A 19,068-nucleotide genomic window follows, 5' to 3' on the forward strand; every position below is an offset into this window, starting at 1 on the left:
TGCAGCCCAGAGACTGAGGTTGTGCTGAATTTTGGATTTTGGCATAATTTGGATTTTGCCAGATTTCAGGCTGGGCACTTTGGACAATATGTGGTGAACTGTGGCAAATAGTTGCTTGGAGATAACCAGTCTGGTGCCAAGCAGTGCCCAGATAAATTAATTTTCACTAAGTACATTTTAAAAAATATGCCTGGCAATTTCTAAAAATATCCATCTTTAGGCAACTCTGGCATATTGGACAGTTGGTTTTGAGAAATTATGCTCGTATTTTAAAATAGACGCCACTGAATAATTTGGTCACTGTGATTGACCATTTGTTCACCACTAAAGAAATATAGAATGTGGTAAAAGTGAGAGAGAATAACTAAAAATCCTTTTAAGAGTGTGAGATCCCAGGAGGAACAAGAGTTTTTTGGATGAAATAATGCTGTGTAATGGTAATAAGAAATCTGTTTATTCCATTTTTTTATGAAGTCTCTTTGACCAATATTTTACTGCAAGTGTTGAAAGGCTCACCAGCTGTTAAAATAGTAGCAAAGAAATTTCATAGGAAGATGATAATATTAGTTAAATTGAAAAGTATCTCAACTTCAGTGATTCCATTCATAAATAAAATAAAGTCTGTCATATTCACACTGTTACATAGAATTTAATAAAAGTTATAATATGCGGTCCAGAATTTTTTAAACATCACGTTCCCCAGTTGCTTCCATTTCTTAAAAACCAATTCTTTGACTAATCAACTCTCTTGACCCTATTCTTTCCTTAAATGCAATTTCCATTTTCCTTATTTCTGTTCCTGAAGTGCCTGGAGGACACTTTATGTAAACATTAAAAGCTCTGGATAATTATAAGCTAATGTCGATTGTACAATTGATTTTTTAAAAAAGTTGTTGCTGCTAAGGCCAGTGTTTACAGCCAAGCCCTTATTTGAGAAGTTGGGTGGTGATCCCTGTGCTTGAGCTGCTGAAGCTCGTGTGGTCGGGGTAATCCTGCAATGCTGTTAGGGAGGGAGCTCCAGAATTTTGATTTAGCCAAAGGTGAAGAAGTGATGGTACAGTTCAAAATCAGGATAGCATGCAGCTTGAAGGGCAGCGTGCCATGGCAGTGTTCTCAAACTTCTCCTCTTCTTGACCATCTAGGTGATACAGATCATGTGTTTGGTTGGTGATATTAAAGAACTGCTGGCAAATTGCTGCAAAGCATTCAGTATTTGGTAAATACCATAGCCACCACCTACTGGTGATAGAATGACTCAATTTTTAAGCTTGCAGGGTGGTGGGGGGTCCCAATCAATGGGACTGCTTTTTCCTGGATAGTCTCATGTTTCTTGACTGCACAAGGGTATTAAATATAGAACCAAATAGCGTCAATCAGTCACCTCTTGTTTTCCATTTTATGCCTTGAAAAATAGGTTGAAGGCAATTTTTTTTTATTCGCTCACTGGATGTGGGAGTCGTAAGGCCCAGTGTCCTCGAGAAAGTGGTGGTGAGTTGCCTAATTCTCCTCACCGACCTTACTGAGCCAGAACTTCACAGCCACATTCTTCACACTTTCTTTTGGACCTGCTGAGAACTTTTAGAAGTAAGGGTGGTGGTCGGGGATGGTGGGGTGGGGGGGGGGGGTGGTGGAAATATTTAGGCAGGAAAAGAATTGACTTTTGTGGTGATAGGTTGAAGTTTTGCTGTTGGTTCTCAGAACCTTTAAGGAGAGTTGAAGTTCTTGACTTTAACACTGCTTTCCATTCATTAGGATGTTATGAAGGCTCACTAACACGGGTGGCATGGTATCTCTGTGGTTAGCACCATTGGCCTCACAGCATCAAGGACCTAGGTTCAATTCCAGCCTCGGGTCACTGCCTGTGTGGAGTTTGCACATTCTCCTCGTATGCATGTGGGTTTCCTCTGGGTGCTATGGTTTCCTCCCACTGTTCAAAAATGTGTAAGTAATATGGATTAGCCGTGAGAAATGCAGGGTTACAGGCAAAGGGAGGGGATGTGGTGATGGTGAGTCTATGTGGAATGCTCTTCGGACGATCAGTTGTTGGGCCAAATAGCCTGTTTCCACACTGTAGGACTGTAGGGATTCAGTAGAACACCCCCAGTTGACTGGAATTACTTCAATGCCCCCCAGAGAAACACAGAAATGATCTTTGGTCACAAACTATAAAAGTAAGGCTTCTACCAGGCAGAATAATCTCTTCGTTCAATCCCTGGTCAGTTCAAGCATCTTCAATCACTTGGTTCCTTCATAAACAAGGAAATTATTTGCACAGATACATACAATGTTTTGGGTGAAGCCTCTGCAGATAGATTAGCTCCAGTAGCATTTCAGTGATATGCTGTCAGGTTTGTCATTGTTAAACGTATGCCATACGAGGGCTGAAATCTGTTGGGCTAAAAAGCCTGACCTGATGAGACCAGCAAAACTGTTGAGGGCAGTAAAACTTAAAATTCAAAATGTCATCTTTTGGGATCATGTCTCAGGAAAGTCTTGGATGAGAAGCAATCGGATGTGTGCTCTCTCCTAGTTGTGAGGATGTCAGTGTCTGAAGGCTTTGTAAACAGTGGGAGGATGGGGGATTGAGGAGGAAATAAGTGAAGTTGGAGTGACAGGAATGTAGAGTTAAAGTGAGGGTGTAGGTGGTATGAGTTGGCAGGGATGAGGAGGATTTGGGACCCTGGAAGAATTTAAAGGAGAGAAGAGAATTTTAAATTGTGATGCGCTGGTGTTGGACAGTTAGTGCAAACTAGGAGGATAATGACATTCCAACATTTGGAATGGTAACGTAGAAAAGGTGGAGTTGATGGAGGGAGGATGCTGGGAAGAAAGCCATGGCAGCTTCAGTGCTGGAGATGGAGGAGGCATGGAAGAGGGTTTCAGTAGTGAATTGGCTGTCACAGAGGTGATGGCAGGTGGGACATGAGAAGGAAGGCTGCTGGAAGACAACGAAATATAAAACTCAGCTTAAGTTTGAACAGACATTTGGATTGTGAACCATTTGGTTTAGCCTGAGACAGGGGCACAAGAAGGTTTGATGTGCCAAAGAACTGGGGCTAGTATCAGGGTGATGATAGGTCCTTTACTAAAATATCACACTGAAATTGGACGTCGTGTATTTGTTTTGGCCAGCGTGTATTTGTCTATGAACAAATTTTAGGCTATCGTGTTTCTCTTCAGGAATCCAGAACTTGTAAATGACACAACATAATAATGAAGTGTTGTTTGCTGGCTTTGTGTTCTGCGTGTGCAACATGTAACGACATCCAAAGAGTATTTCCTCTACTCTAAATGCTTGATCTTGCTGATGTTCCTATGGTGTCACTGGGTCAAAATCTGTAACTGCCTTCCCAACATCATTTTGGCTCCACTTAGGCTATACAGACTCAAGATTCAAGAAGGCAACTCATAACCATCTTCTCAAGGGCAACTGGAGATGGTCACTAGTTCCATCCACATCTCATGAAAGATGTTTTTTTCTAAAAATGCAAAGATTGGTTGAATTGAAGTGGCGGAATTCTGTTGATAAAATGCAAAGACACTTGGTGAGTTAGCGGTGATAACCTAGTGCTGGTTAACTGGAGCTCCATGGTAGGGCCTGAGCACAAAGAAAAGCTAGGCTGACATTTAAGCATCAGTGTAAAGGTGTTATTGCAATGAGGGAAATGCCACCTTTTGTTTCAAGTATTAAACTGAGGCCCCAAAAACTTGTCTGGGTGGATACAACAGGCACCATAACACCATTTTGAAGATGTGCAGGAAGAGTTCCTGGTGTTTCGGCAACATCAGAAAGAAAACAGATTACCTGATCTTTATCAGATTGTTGCATGGAGGAGTTTGCAAAATGGTTGCTGTGTTTCCTGTACCACATCAATGGTATTAAAAATAACTTTCGCTGGCTGTAAGACATTTTGAGATGCTCGTGGGATGGGTTTATTACTGGAACTGCTACATAAATGCAAGTTTTGTATAGATATTTGAGTGGCTGTTGGAATATAAAAAATATACCCCTAGACTTTCCTTCCACATTAAAGAGGCACTACTGGAAATTGATGAAAAGCAGATTTGTATATTAAAGCACCTCAGGGTCAACTGGAAGCTGCTGAAAGGATTGTTTTCTGTGTCGCTTCAAAATTAAATCATTTCAAGATCAGAGAAGCATAAGTTTCAGATTAAGCAAATTGATCATCCTCCTGTACATTGGAAATGCTGCTGCACATCATGCCACCACCTCGTTCATATTATTCCAGCTGAAAGTTATTGAGGTGAGATTTGCTCATTGTAAATGTATGGAATTAAAGATTCCTTTCTGGAGCATGCAAAACGGCATGCAGCAATAACAAGCAGCTGTGTGCAGAGATCCAGATAAAGGCAACGGACTTGACCAGCTTCCCCATCCACGCTGATGCACCAGCCCTGCTTCTGGGTGGTGAGAGTGCTGATGGGAGGCTGTGCGAATCCCAGCAGGAAGAGCTAGATCTGGTTACGGTTGTTAATTTTCATTTGGTCTCGGGACTTAACTGTTGACTGATATCTGTGAGACTCATTATTCACACTCTGGGTGGTGGATGTGGATGTAAAATGTGTTGGAGCTCTGAAGACGAGATTGGAAGTCATGACTGCAGCTGGGAAGAAAGTTTTGAGAGAAAGAAAATAGCGAGGAAATTAAAAATACATTAAACGAAAGGCTCAATATGTTCTTCAGGATGAGACTGATATTGTAAAAGGGAATGAATTGGGAACCAAAATGAATGGAGTCAAGTCTGTAGGGCACTTAGAAAAATACACGTTTTTCACAAGCCTCTGTGCACCCTTATTATGAACATTCATATTTAACGCAGCTTGGTAGTTCCTAGATCACTGTGTATTGCAGGATCCTGCTTTTATGTTGAACACGACAAAAACCTACAAACCTTTGTAAGTATATGAAAAAATCACGAATTTCAGAAAATCAAAAATGCTGGTCTTAGCCATATTTTGAGAAAGGCAAGTCAGTGCTGCCAGTGAACAAGTTCTGATGAACAACTTGTCCTTTTCCGTTTCATGTGCTGACTGACCTGTTTGAGAGAGCAACCATTGCTGCTAGTAATGCCTTCATGTAAACTATTTGCAATTTCAAGCACCAGAAGAGCTCTGCGTAACTGTTTTATTTTGTCTTAAGCAGAATTTGTGCAAGTACTGTTGTAGTAGATTGACAGCTTCTATCTAATTTAGTGATGTTACTTCTACAGAAACAAAATGTGATCTATTGCAAAATGTCTCTTCACTAGAGAAGTTGATTCTAATGTTAAATACTGGGTGGGGGGCGGGAAATGAAAATTCCACTTCTCCATTTGCAGTTATACCCAATACAGCTGCATGAGACTTTCTTCCAGGTACTGTGAAAATAGTGATGTGAACTGACCCTGTCACAGAGGGGCAAGATGAAAGTTTATGGCTCAGGCAGAGTCCAGGGACAGATGTCTAGCAAACAGCAGTTGTGTGATAGCAAGAGATGAAGATGTCATTACGCACTGGTGTCTCAGCTGCCTGTTAACAGCAAGGGTTCTGATCGCTCTATCAGAGCTTTGTAACTACTGTGTTTATACTACCTTCCTCCCGATATAAAACTGGCACTAAATCCACGACGGGACCATGCTTCATTGACACCAGTACATTCTTTGCAGGGTTGACTACTATAAATTCAGGAATTTCTAAATGGGGCTGATCTGTCACTGCTGCTCCTTTCTCTTTGTGCAGTGTGAACCATAATGCCCTCCATTTTAGGAATGAAAAGCTGTTACCAGATGCATTAGATTTAAAACTGAATTGTGCAAAGAAAACTTTTAATGCTTGTTATAAGTATGGAATGAACACTGAATGATTCAGTGAGGGGTGAGGTTATGGTGTGCAAATTGTATTGACCTTTTTACTCTTCATTACTTGCTCTGAAATCCCATGTCAATTCACTGCTCACATCACTGTGGTACGCTACTCTTCACGTTTAACACTTTGTTTATGTACTAGTTCATCAGCTTGCATGGAAGACCGTGCATGATATATTTAATAACCGTTAGCATGAAAAGAAAGCTTTACTTAGACATCAAACCTGGGCGAAATGGGAAAATAAAGAGAGCCTGACCCTGGAATCTTTAGTATGAGGCTCTGTGGAACAGTTAGGTCAGATACTCCCTAGTTTATGATCACTTTGGTACAGTCCTTTGTAAATTTACATGCAAAGTGGGAATTGTGTGTCATCACTTCCTAATGCCAATAAGACATCAAAGAAGTTTCTTGAATTGTTCTCAAATGTATGTTATTCAGAGAATGCTCTGAACTAGCTGTATATTGTGAACTGTTATCATGGGGTGGTGGTCGTTTTTGAAGTTGTGGTTTGTCAGTTTAGGTTCAACAAAGAGCATAAAAAAAGTTAATATTAGACAAATAAACAAATCAGAATACACAGCAGCACATATTGCACATTTACAATCAAAGAATAATTCTTGCTTTAAGTTTTTTTACTTATACTTGTTATCAGCCTCGATCTCAGAGTCCCTCCCAAATGCAAGGCAGCCATTGGTAGAATTTCATTAGATGGGTTATCAAGGGATCAAGCAAAGATGGGCAAATTGGATTGAGATTTTATGATCCCTCAAAGATGAATTTCTTCACAACTGACAGAAAGAACCAAAGCACATCACAGAATCATAGAAAATAGGAACAGGACCCCTTCAAATATGCTCTGCTGTTCAATATAGCCATGGCTGACCATCCAACTTCACCCCTTTTCCCACTTTCTCCCCATTCCATTTGATCCCTTAAACTCATGAATGGTATTTAACTCCTTGTTGAAAACTTTCAGTGTTTTGGTCTCAATTTCTTTCTGTAGTTTAGAATTCCACAGGCTCACCATGCTCTGAGTGAAGTAACTTCTCTTCATCTCAGTCCTGTATCCTCAAAGTGTAACACCTGGTTCTGCACTTCAGTCACGTGGAGCACCTTTCCGGTGTTTACCATGTATAGTCCTTTTTTTAAAAATTCATTCATGCACTGTTTGTGTCCCTGGCTAGGCCAACATTATTGCACATCCCTTGTCGCCTAGAGGGTAGCTAAATATCAACCCAGCATCACTGTGTGTGGAGACACAGGTAGACCAGGCAAAGACAACAAATTCCCTTTCCCAAAAGAGCATTAGTGAACCAGATTGGTTTTCCTGACAATCAACAGTGATTTAATGGCCATCATTATCTACTTAATTCCAGATTTTCATTTAAATCAAGTTCCATCATCTGCCACAGTGGGATTTGAACCTAGCTAACACAAGCATTATCTGAGCCTCTGCATTAACAGTCCAGTAATAATGCTACTCGGCCTCATGTTAGAATTTTATAGATATCTGTGAGATCCCACCTCATTCTTCTAGACAGAGGTAATGGGAACTGCAGATGCTGGAGAATCCGAGATAACAAAGTGTGGAGCTGGATGAACACAGCAGGCCAAGCAGCATCGTAGGAGCTCAAAAGCTGACGTTTTGGTTTCTGATGAAGGGTCTAGGCCCAAAACATCAGCTTTTGTGCTCCTACGATGCTGCTTGGCCTGCTGTGTTCATCCAGCCTCACACTTTGTTATCTCCATTTTTCTAGACTCCTGTGCATGCAGTCCCAACTGACCCAGTCTCTCCTCATCGTCCTTACTGCTATCCCAGGAATCATTCAGGTAAGTTGTATTAATAATGCAATAATACATTGAACTAAAGAAAAGATACTCACACATTGGTTAGTTAATGTAACTGGAATATGTTCTACAGACTCTTTCACTGTACATCATACTTCTGCTCGATGTGCAGCATTACAGGAACAGTCCCATAGCTTCTCCAGCAAAGTCTGTTGTCTCCCTGCCACACCAGGTTGAAATTTCCAGAGTACGTGAATGATCACTCCAATCCAAATGTTTTCCCATGTATGATTAGCACCAGTATGGTAAACTGCAGTGGGTCCACATCCCTTAAATTTTCGAGAGCCCTGTCTGTTCTGTTCTCTTTCTTGTGAATTCTTGGAAACATCTTGTTTGGTCGTTGACACTAATCCTGCTTCCCCAGAGCAGTAATTCCTTATTTTCTCTGCACAAACAACAGCTGATCTTCTTACGTAAGGAATGGTCAAAAAGGTTTTAAAACTGGTATGCTGTCATAATCGGTTCTGTTTGAGAATCACTCCCAATGACAATCAGATTATATGGGCATATCTCTGGCATGTTGACATATTTATCTGGAATAGTCTTGTTTCACTTGGAGGCAAAGTTACTTTTCAAAACATAGCCATCTTGCAAAGTTCAGCATTCATGACAAGGTAAAGCTTCGAACTGAATCTAACTGAGTGGTGGAAGGTATGTGTGGCTGTTTTGCCTCTTCCTATTTCTATGTGTAAAAACAAAAACTGCTGAGGGTATTGGGAACATCTGACAGAATCTGTGGAGTGGGAAATCCAGTTAACTGTTGGAACCAAAGAAAAGTTATAGCACACAAAAAGGCCATTCAACCCATCATGTCTGTTTCGGCTGAATAAACTAATCAAAATGGAGGTCAATCTTGTTGACAGCAAGAATGACAGGGCTGTCATCTAAAAGGCAGCCTCCCAACTGGCTGCCTCTATGGGGATACAAACCCAAATACAGGGCCATTAGATCCGCAGACTCATTTGTTCCATTGGGAGCAGTGTAAGCTCCCGAGACAGGTTAGTACTGATGAGGGTGGTTCAATGTGTAGAGATCCCTTCTGCTATCCATGGAATGGCTGCACTAGAGGCTGTAGGACTGTATTGCAGGACTAAAAATCATTAGGGATATCAGGAAAATCCCTCCGAAGGATTGGACATCTGATTATATCTTTAATGTGGTCCTGTCGTTAGAGCATGGAGACTCTGGTTCTGATGTGTCCCTGCAGCACAGAGGCCATTTCCAATGAGCTGGCGGAATCTACATTTGGCAGGAAGGTGGAGGGTCTTCCCCAGTGGGGTATGCTTTGACATTGACTGCCCACTCCTGGGCATCAGGAGTGTTACTGTTAACCAGTGCAACCCTGGGAATGTTCCCAAGAGTGGCGATAGATCAGAGAGCCTCACTGACATGGCCTGTGCCTCTTTATATTCTTGTTGACATAAAGCAACCCTCCACCACCCCTACCTCCACCTCCACCTCCACCTCCAAGGCTATTCCTACTGGGCTGTGGAAATCCATCCCAATGTTTGGAGCTGTGACCTGTTTCCGTGCTCCTCTTTAGTAATGGCATATTCAGGCATCCTTTGCATACACTGTTCTTGGTTCTCCAAAGCTATCATTCAGAATGGAATCCTGCTGAGCTATTTACACATTTCCTTGCTTCATTACTTGTCTAACAAATACAATGAATTGACACACTGAATCTAGGCTGCTCCTTCAAGCTGCGGTTCTTCTGTATATAAAATTAAATGCATAACAAATGAAACGATCAGTCCTTCTTCACTTTAATTCCTTTCCTTATTTCATTACCATTTAAAAAGACAAAAGAGGAATAGCACTGCACTTGATGCAACATGACTATCAATAGGGAATTACATTTGTTAGTGCAGTGCTGACTGGTCTGATATAGTTGAACAGACATTTTGAAACGGTCAGAAACCTGGACAGAGCCAAGTTGGGGGGTTAGTTGACTTTGTGCGAAAGTGTGAAAAGACTGCCTTTAGTGTTTGCTGAGAAGTGCCTTGTGAACTTGTCATCACCCATTTTATGCTCTCCCAAATCAAAATCTGTCCGTAAGTACCAGTAACAACTGGCACTGTGAAGCCAAGTTAAAATATTACCTGTTCCAATCCCAGTAGTCATATTTAATTATTCTTTCTGCCAGTTTTTTAAAAAAAATATCTCTATCAATTCTTTTCAGTTCGAAGGCTTGGTGGAGCTTGTCAGTAAAGCAACAGCAACAGCTTGGAGAGTGGATTCTGAGCAACATGGGCCTTGGCAACATTTGTGGCCATATCAGGCGGGAGCTATGGTGAGGCCTACCGTGATGTTGGAAGTATCTCACTGTATCGTTTGCACTTTAGCTGGGTAATGATGCAGCTTTCTCACAAAGGGGGATGAAAGCTTGCGAAATGCCTTAAAAACAACACAACTTGCCTAATTAATATTCATCTTCTGATCTTAACCAACCCGCCAAATAAGATAGAGCAAAGAACAATACAGCGCAGGAACAGGCCCTTCGGCCCTCCAGGCAGCTGTTGTGAAATCTTGACATGACATTAGAGCTGGTACTTTCTGACTTTAGCTCACCGCTGGCTGTTACCTTTCAATGCTAGTAGCTGGTGTCCCCTGCAATGGCACGAATGGAGGGATTTGGTCGGGGTGTTCTCAGTCTGGGGGTCTGTGCTCTGCAGGCCAGGAGGTCAATCCTGTGGCTCCATCTGATATGGGGGGTCAGTGTGGTGAACGTGTGGATATTGCAGGCAGGGACATGTACAGGCATCAAACATGTTACTCACCACTAAATTACATCGTAAGATACAGTCTGCAAGCCCCAGCTACACAGGCTTTGTCACCTGCCATTTACCAACCTCTCGCAATCACTCGCAGGAAGCTGAGGAAACACAGACTCACAACACAGACCACACCTGCATCTTGCATTGAGAAGGTTATCGAAGGACCATAGAATACCTACAGTGCAGGTAGAGGTCATTCGGCCCACAGAGTCTGCACCAACCCTTCAAAGGCCATCCAACCCCAGACCCTGATTGGACGAGGCTGCATCTCAGGGCCGTGCTCTTGTTGCTCACTCACTTACCACCTACTGGCATACTTGCACTATCCCTCACTTGCCATTAATACAACCACCCAGCCAGGCAGCCCCTTGTTACTCAGCAGTCCTCAGTCACCGTGGCTGGACAGCTTGCTGTATGGCACTGTGCCATATTAATCCCACCAGCCAGCAGCTTACCTGGCAAACACACTAAACGGGCAGCAAGCAGGCAGCCAGGTCTCACGGCAGTGGTCCTCACCGATATCCAAGGAAGCAATTGGCAGTCAGGGGGCTCTTGGTACAGTAAGGTAAGGACAGCCTCCATGGTCAGGCACTCGCTCAGGGTCATTGAGGTCAGGGGTCCTGTGCCACTGCAGTCCAGGGAATGTGTCGTGATCAGTGCTGTGGCTCCTTAGTGCTTCTCGTCAGGCCACAATCAGTCCATCCACAGAAACTATGAGGAAAGGGGTGTGGGGAGAACAAGCTCTTGGGATAAAAGGCTCTTTTTCGGAATGGCAACCAGTGATAAGTGGTGTCCCACAGGGTTTAGTGTTGGGGCCACAGCTGTTCACTTTATATATTAATGACCTGGATGAAGGGTGCTGATGATACGAAGATAGGTGGACACGCAGGTAATACTGAGGAGATGGGGAAGCTGCAGAAAGATTTAGACAGTTTAGGAGAGTGGTCCAGGAAATGGCAGATGAAATTCAATGTGAGCAAATGTGAGGCATTGCACTTTGAAAAAAACAATACAGACATGGACTATTTTCTAAACGGTGAGAAAATTCATAAAGCCGAAGTACAAAGGGATCTGGGAGTGCTAGTCCAGGATTCTCTAAAGGTTAACCTGCAGTTTGAGTCTGTGATTAAGAAAGCGAATGTAATGATGTGACTTATCTCAAGAGGGTTGGCATATAAACGCAGCGATGTGCTTCTGAGGCTTTATAAAGCTCTAGTTAGGCCCCATTTAGAATACTGTGTCCAATTTTGGGCCCCATACTTCGGGAAGGATGTGCTGGAGCGTGTCCAGCGGAGATTCACACGGATGATCCCTGGAATGGTAGGCCTAACGTATGATAAACGGCTGAGGATCCTGGGATTGTATTCATTAGCGTTTAGAAGGTTGAGGGGAGATCTAATAGAAACTTACAAGATAATGCATGGCTTAGAAAGGGTGGACGCTGGGAAGTTGTTTCCATTAGGTGGGGAGACCAGGACCCGTGGGCACAGCCTTAGAATTAGAGGGGGTAAATTTAAAACAGAAATGAGGAGACACTTCCTCAGCCAGAGAGTGGTGGGCCTGTGGAATTCACTGCCACAGAGTGCAGTGGAGGCCGGGACGTTAAATGTCTTCAAGGCAGAGTTTGATAAATTCTTGATCTCGCAAGGAATTAAGGGCTACGAGGAGTGTGTGGGTAAGTGGAGTTGAAATGCCCATCAGCCATGATTAAATGGTGGAGTGGATTCGATGGGCTGAATGGCCTTACTTCCACTCTTATAGATTTATGGTCTTAAGCTGGGTGGCTGCTGCTGTGGGTATAGGCTCTGACAAGTGTGAAGGGAGCAACGGTACCTGTGAAAAGAGGGGGTGATATTAGTAAACATGAATGGGACAGGGAGTCATGTAGGAGGAGTGCCCATTCACAGTCAGGAGCACCCTGGATTCAGGGGCAGAGGGACAATATATGACCACACCTGGCATGGTCACTCTTTGTACCAGGGGCTAGGAGAGGGAGGTGAACAGGCGAAGGCTCATGTCGATGGGTTGTGTGCAGACTTGGAGAGATGTGAAGTCGATAAGGGTTCTCATGAAGGGCCACCAGAAGGGGTGTATGGATGGTTGAGGTCTTTCTGAGGTGGAGACTGTAAGCCACTAGCTGGGGAGTGCTCTCCAGAGATGTGGAGAGGACATTTCTTCTTACGGGAGGACCTAGAATTAGGTTTCACTGTTTCAAAATCAGGAGTCACGCATTTAAAACCCAGATAAGGTGAAATGCTTTCTCATAGAGGTTCATGAATCTTTGGAACATTCCTGGCGAAAATGTGGTGGAAGCAGAGCCCTTAACTTTTATTAAGGCAGAAGTGCTCATGTTCACGATAGCCAAGAGGTTGGAAGATTATCAGGTTCAACCAGGGATACAGGTTATAAGCAGATCAACCATGATCTTACTGAATGGTGGAAGAAGTTCAAAGAGCTGAAGGGCCTGCACCTGCTCCTAATTCATGTCCTTATATGTATGTATAATACCATTATAAACAATGGGCAAAATAAAAGAAGGGAACCTTTCAGTTTTCTCAAATGATTCATTAATGCAATAGGTCTTAGCAATAATTAATGTTAAGAAGCTATTAACTGCAACTCCAAGGATGTTACATATCCTTTTTCTGGTTTTCTGTCACCATTTTCTATTCAATGTGCACAATTTGACTGATTGCTCAGCATGAGATTGTGGTAATTCTGATGAATGTATTGAGCATTCTTGCTTACAAAGCAGATGGCCTGGGTGCAGTGGGAGTTTTCCACTCATCTCTGTCCACTCTAGGCCCTCTCAGGGTTTGTAGCTGTGGATACACCAGTATTGCAAGTAGACTTTCAGAGATTCGACAGTGCGTTAATGTGCCTGAGGCTACAGAGCAGGCTCTGGGGCCTTTTAAAAGCCCTGTTGTATAATAGTTTCGAATCAAAAGTCCGGCCATAATTAAAAAATGTCTATGGCAAGAAGTCTTGGTGGGCTGTGAAGCGTGGTATTCATTGTGTTTATTCAGCCGAGTGCTGCGGCTCTTCAGGAAGCCCTGGAAAAAATTCAGTATTTGACCAGGATTATCAGGCAATCAACTGAGAGCAGATCATGGATGTGATGTGGAATTCTGAAGTTGTCCTGCATCAGCAATATCTTCGTCTTCAAATAATCAACTTGTATCCATCCCAAAATAAACAGAGGGAAGAAATAATTGTAAAACACCTCACATTTGAGGAAGAAAAGCATGAGGAAGATGCATTTGGATGAAACAGAAGAGAACAAAGAACAAAGAATATTACAGCGCAGGAACAGGCCCTTCAGCCCACCAAGCCTGCGCTGATCCAGATCCTCTATCTAAACCTGTTGTCTATTTTCCAAGGATCTGTATCCCCCTGCTCCCTGCCCATTCATGTATCCGTCGAGATACATCTTAAATGATGCCGATGTGCCTGCCTCTACCACCTCTGCTGACAACGTGTTCCAGGCACCCACCACCCTCTGCGCAAAGAACATTCTCTATATATCTCCCTTCGACTTTTCCCCTCTCACCTTGAAATTGTGCCTCTATTAATTGAGTCCCCCACTCTGGGGGGAGAAAAGCATCCTGGTAAGCCTCCTCTGCACCCTTTTCAAAGCATCCACATCCTTTTGGTAGTGTGGCAACCAGAACTGTACGCAGTATTCCCAATGTGGCTGAACCAAAGTTCTCTGCAACTGTAACATGACCTGCCAACTCTTGGACTCTACCCCGTCCAATGAATGAAGGCATGCCATATGCCTCCTTGACCACTGTATCGACCTGCATTGCCACCTTCAGAATACAGTGGACCTGAACACCGAGATCTCTCTGTGCATAAATTTTCCCCAGGGCTCTTCCATTTATCATATAGTTTGCTCTTGAATTGGATCTTCCAAAATGCCTCACCTCATATTTGCCTGAATTGAACTCCATCTGCCATTTCTCTGCCCAACTCTCCAATCTACCTATATTCTGCTGTATTCTCTGATAGGCCCCTACGGTATCTGCTACTCCACCAATCTTAGTATCATCTGCAAACTTGCTAATCAGACCATCTATACCTTCCCGTTGTATATCACAGACAACAGTGGTCCCAACAAGGATCCCTGTGGAACAGCACTGGGCATAGTTTTCCATTTCGAGAAACTCCCTTCCACTACAGTTCTTTGTCTCCTGTTGCCCAGCCAGTTCTCTATCCATCCAGCTTGTACACCCTGGACCCCGTGCGACTTCACTTTCTCCATCAGCCTACCATGGGGAACCTTATCAAATGCCTTACTGAAGTCCATGTATATGACATCGAGAGCCCTTCCATTATCTATCAACTTTGTCACTTCCTCAAAGAATTCTTTCAAGTTGGTAAGACATGACCTTCCCAAAACCATGCTGCCTATCACTAATAAGCCCATTTTCTTCCAAATGTAAATAGATCCTATCCCTCAGTATCTTCTCCAGCAGTTTCCCCACCACTGACGTCAGGCTCACCGGTCTTAATTACCTGGATTATCCTTGCTACCCTTTTTAGACAAAGGGGCAACATTAACAATTCTCCAGCCCTCCGGGACCTCACCCATGCTCAAGGATGCTGCAAAGATATCTGTTAAAGCTCCAGTTATTTCCTCTCTCGCGTCCCTCATTAACCTGGGATAGATCCCATCCGGACCTGGGGACTTGTCCACTCTAATGCCTTTTAGAATACCCAGCACTTTTCCCCTCTCCTTTATGCTGACTTGACCGAGAGTAATCAAACATCTATCCATAATCTCAACATCTGTCACGTCCCTCTCCTTGGTGAATACCAACGCAAAGTACTCATTAAGAATCTCACTCATTTTTCTGACTCCTCGCATAACTTCTCTCCTTTGTCCTTGAGTTGGCCAACCCTTTCTCTAGTTACCCTCTTGCTCCTTATGTATGAATAAAAGACTTTGGGATTTTCCTTAACACTGTTTGCTAAAGATGTTTCATGATCCCTTTTAGTCCTCTTAATTCCTCATTTCAGATTGGTCCTACTTTCCCGACATTCTTCCAAAGCTTCGTCTGTTTTCAGTCACCTAGACCTTATGTATGCTTCCTTTTTCCTCTTTGCTCATCTCTCAATTTCACCCGTCATCCATGGTTCTCTAATCTTGCCCTTTCTATCCCTCATTTTCACAGGGACATGCCTGTCCTGCATGCTAATCAACCTCTCTTCAAAAGCCTCCCACATATCAAATGTGGACTTATCCTCAAACAGCTACTCCCAATCCACATTCCCCAGCTCCTGCCAAATTTTGCTATAGTTGGCCTTCCCCTAATTTAGCACTCTTCCTTTAGGACCACTCTCGGCTTTGTCCATGAGTATTGTAAAACTTATGGAATTGTGATCACTATTCCCAAAGTAATCCCCTACTGAAATTTCAACTACCTGGCTGGGCTCATTCTCCAACACCAGGTCCAGCCTGGCCCCTTCCCGAGTTGCACTATTTACATACTGCTCCATAAAAAGCCTCCTAGATGCCCCTTACTAATTCTGCTCCATTTAAATCCCTAACACTAAGTGAATCCCAGTCACTTACTATTAAAATTACTAGTAAAATTAAAATTAAAATCTCCCATCACCACCACCGTGTTGCTCCTACACCTTTCCATAATCTGTCTACATATTTGTGCCTCTGTCTCACGCTCGCTGTTGGGAGGCCTGTAGTACAGCCCCAGCATTCTTACCGCACCCTTCATATTTCTGAGCTCTGCCCATACTGCCTCACTGCTCGAGTCCTCCATAGTGCCCTCCTTCAGCACAGCTGTGATATCCTCTTTGACCAGTAATGCAACTCCCCCACCCCTTTTACCTCCCTCTTTATCCCACCTGAAGCATCTATATCCTGGGATCCTGGGATATTTAGTTGCCAATCACGCCCTTCCCTCAACCAAGTTTCAGTAATATCATTAGCATCATACTCCCAAGTACTAATCCAAGCCCTAAGTTCATCTGCCTTACCTACTTCACTTCTCACATTAAAACAAATGCACCTCAGATGACCTGTCTCTTTGCTTTCATCATCTGCTCTCTGCCTCCTCTTCATCTGCTCTCTGCCTCCTTTTCCCCTTAGTCACACTGACTTTGTTATGTCGTTCCTTACAGGCTTTGGTTACTACCTCCTTACTGTCCACTAACCTCCTCACTTGGCTCCCATGTCCCTGCCACATTAGTTTAAGCCTTCCCCAACAGTGTTATCCCCCAGGATATTGGTTCCAATCCTGCCCAGGTGTAGACCATCCGATTTGTAATAGCCCCACCTCCCCCAGAACCAGTCCCAATGTCCCAAAAATCTGAACCCCTCCCTCCTGCACCATCTCTCAAGCCAATCATTTATCCTGCCTATTCTTTCATTTCTACTCTGACTATCATGTGGCACTGGTAGCAATCCTGAGATTACTACCTCTGAGGTCCTACTCTTGTAGGACCCCATCCCATTTATTACCTATACCATTGGTGCATATGTGCACCACGACAGCTGGCTGTTGAAGATGAGGACAAAGGTACAAAATGGTTCAAACATATCAATCTTTAATTGTTGGTGTGAAGGTAGCATTTTTGCACTGAATAATGCTATCTACAGCAAATATTCCCTGAGTTGGACTTATTTTTCAGGAATAAAAGCTGGTAGCAAGATCATAGAGTTCCTAGAGCCATTCAGCACCTACAAAGCCTCCCAAAAGCATCTCACCAAGATTCACCCCCCCACCCTACCCTATCCCTGCATTTCCCAAGGCCACTCCACTAACCTGCACATCTTTGGTCTGTGAGAGGAAACCAGAGCACCTGGAAGAAACCTATGCAGACACAGAGAGCATGTGCAAATTCCACACAAATGGTCACTTGGGGCTGGAATTGAACCCAGGTCCTGGGACCCATGGAGGCAGCAGTGCTAACCACTGAGCCATCGTGCTGCCCACAAATGTAGCAGTGGGTCAGCTCACTCTCAATCAGTACATAGTGAATTTGTAGCTCAGACACTGCTAGTAACTGTGTTAGGCTGCTGACATGTTTAAGAAAGTAGCTTGGTGCCAATGTTTGGGCTGACTTTGCTTAGCCTCGAGCTGAGCAGGAGTCTGGCCCACTGAGCTTTGGATTCAGTAGCAGCCTATGCAGCCACCAGTGACTGGTAAGTTTATTTTGTTTTGTCTTTCAGGTGTTGTACTCAGGTTGAGAAGCAAGTGTTGTCTCTGTAGCACATGACTGCTCCCACTTCAGTGCCCTCTACCAACTGAAGATAAAGTTAAAGTTGCCAGAGTCCTCCCGGACCATAGTCCTCTCAGAGAGAGAGAGAACTGGTGGTGCTTTAGCCTCAGAGTCACTACACCTCAGGTTAGGGTAGAGATTGAGAGGAGAATACATCATGGTAATCTCACGGCTGACCTTCGGGTGATGAGCAGTGAGCAATTGTATACCATTCATCTTCAAGAAGAGAGTATGAGCCATCAGCTCATGCAAATAATGAAATGAATGAGCATTTATTTTATTTCTTTAGATGCAGAAAGATAAACAAAGTGGCTAGCTGACAGCAGGCAAACACTTGAAGTATCCAGGACATAAATCATTTAAAAACTAGCATAGTTGTTTTTGAGGAACCATGCTAATTGAAAATATGCTGTTCTTGTTTGCCTCTGCCATAATGGTTGCATGGTAAGTCCATTCTTTTCATTCCAAAATAAACAACGTGAGCCAACAGGAAGCATAAACAATTGTGGTAAAAGATTTAATTTCCCTTTAATTTTAGGCAGAAAAGAATGAGTAAGAATACAAACAATTATATGAAACACAATAACATTGACGTACGAAGATAAATAAACAATTAGAAGCCAAAAGCAAGAGCAAATGCATAACAATATGGCGATGTTAGTTATTTCCCAAAGATTAAACAATTCTTTCTTCTTCTTCTTCGAGCTATTTACAGCTAGGCTGGGATGCTTGTAATGGCTCAAAAATTGACCTTTAGCATCCCAAAGATTTTTGTTCCCTATTGCTGTTCAGTCATTCTGCAAACCTAGAGATTTACTTGGAATAAACATCCTAAAAAAAGTGTAGATTTTGATTTGGAATTTGGTATGACGAGCCATGCTATGCTCTTAATATTTAAGAATCTGGGTTCTAAAGTGAAGGAAGAATGGATTTTCGTTTTACAGCATTATGAAAAATATGATATCTCTTTGAGATTAGAAAGTCATTTTAAGCATTGAGTTAAAAGCAGCTCTTTCAAAGAAGTTTTATGTGATTCCAACTAAATGGCAAATAAGTGACCTAGGATGATAATTGTTAAGGTGTTTGCTGATTTTGAGTTTTCCAGCCCTCCCCCCACCCCCCCCCCCGCCCCGCCACAGAGAGAAAGGGCAGGTGTGGGGGACAGGAGGTGGTTACAGGGCAAAAGGGCCCAGAAGCAGGTTTAGGCATGGAGAAGAGGTCCGAAGCAGCAGAGGTGCTGTTGCTAGCAGTTTCCAGGCAATCGGGACATGGCAGAAGTCCTGAGCAGCTTAGGAGTGAGGAGAAAGCTCCCAAAGCAAAAGGCAGAGGAGTT

At 43.3% G+C, this 19,068-nt stretch overlaps 1 protein-coding gene across 4 annotated transcripts in view; it reads left to right on the forward strand.

Annotated features, from left to right (window-relative positions):
- The window catches only part of LOC125453648 (anosmin-1), a 209,486-nt gene that overhangs the window by 77,201 nt on the left and 113,217 nt on the right, over positions 1-19,068 (forward strand). For 2 of the 4 annotated variants that reach the window (XM_048533481.2, XM_048533480.2), the window contains exon 3: positions 9,896-10,006. The exons of the other annotated variants lie outside the window; for them this stretch is intronic. In XM_048533481.2, coding sequence (XP_048389438.2) covers positions 9,896-10,006 — 111 coding nt within the window. The remainder of the gene's footprint in view (positions 1-9,895; positions 10,007-19,068) is intronic. 4 annotated transcript variants of the gene reach the window in all.

This window comes from Stegostoma tigrinum, chromosome 6, assembly GCF_030684315.1.
Source record: "Stegostoma tigrinum isolate sSteTig4 chromosome 6, sSteTig4.hap1, whole genome shotgun sequence".
Lineage (NCBI taxonomy): Eukaryota > Metazoa > Chordata > Chondrichthyes > Orectolobiformes > Stegostomatidae > Stegostoma > Stegostoma tigrinum.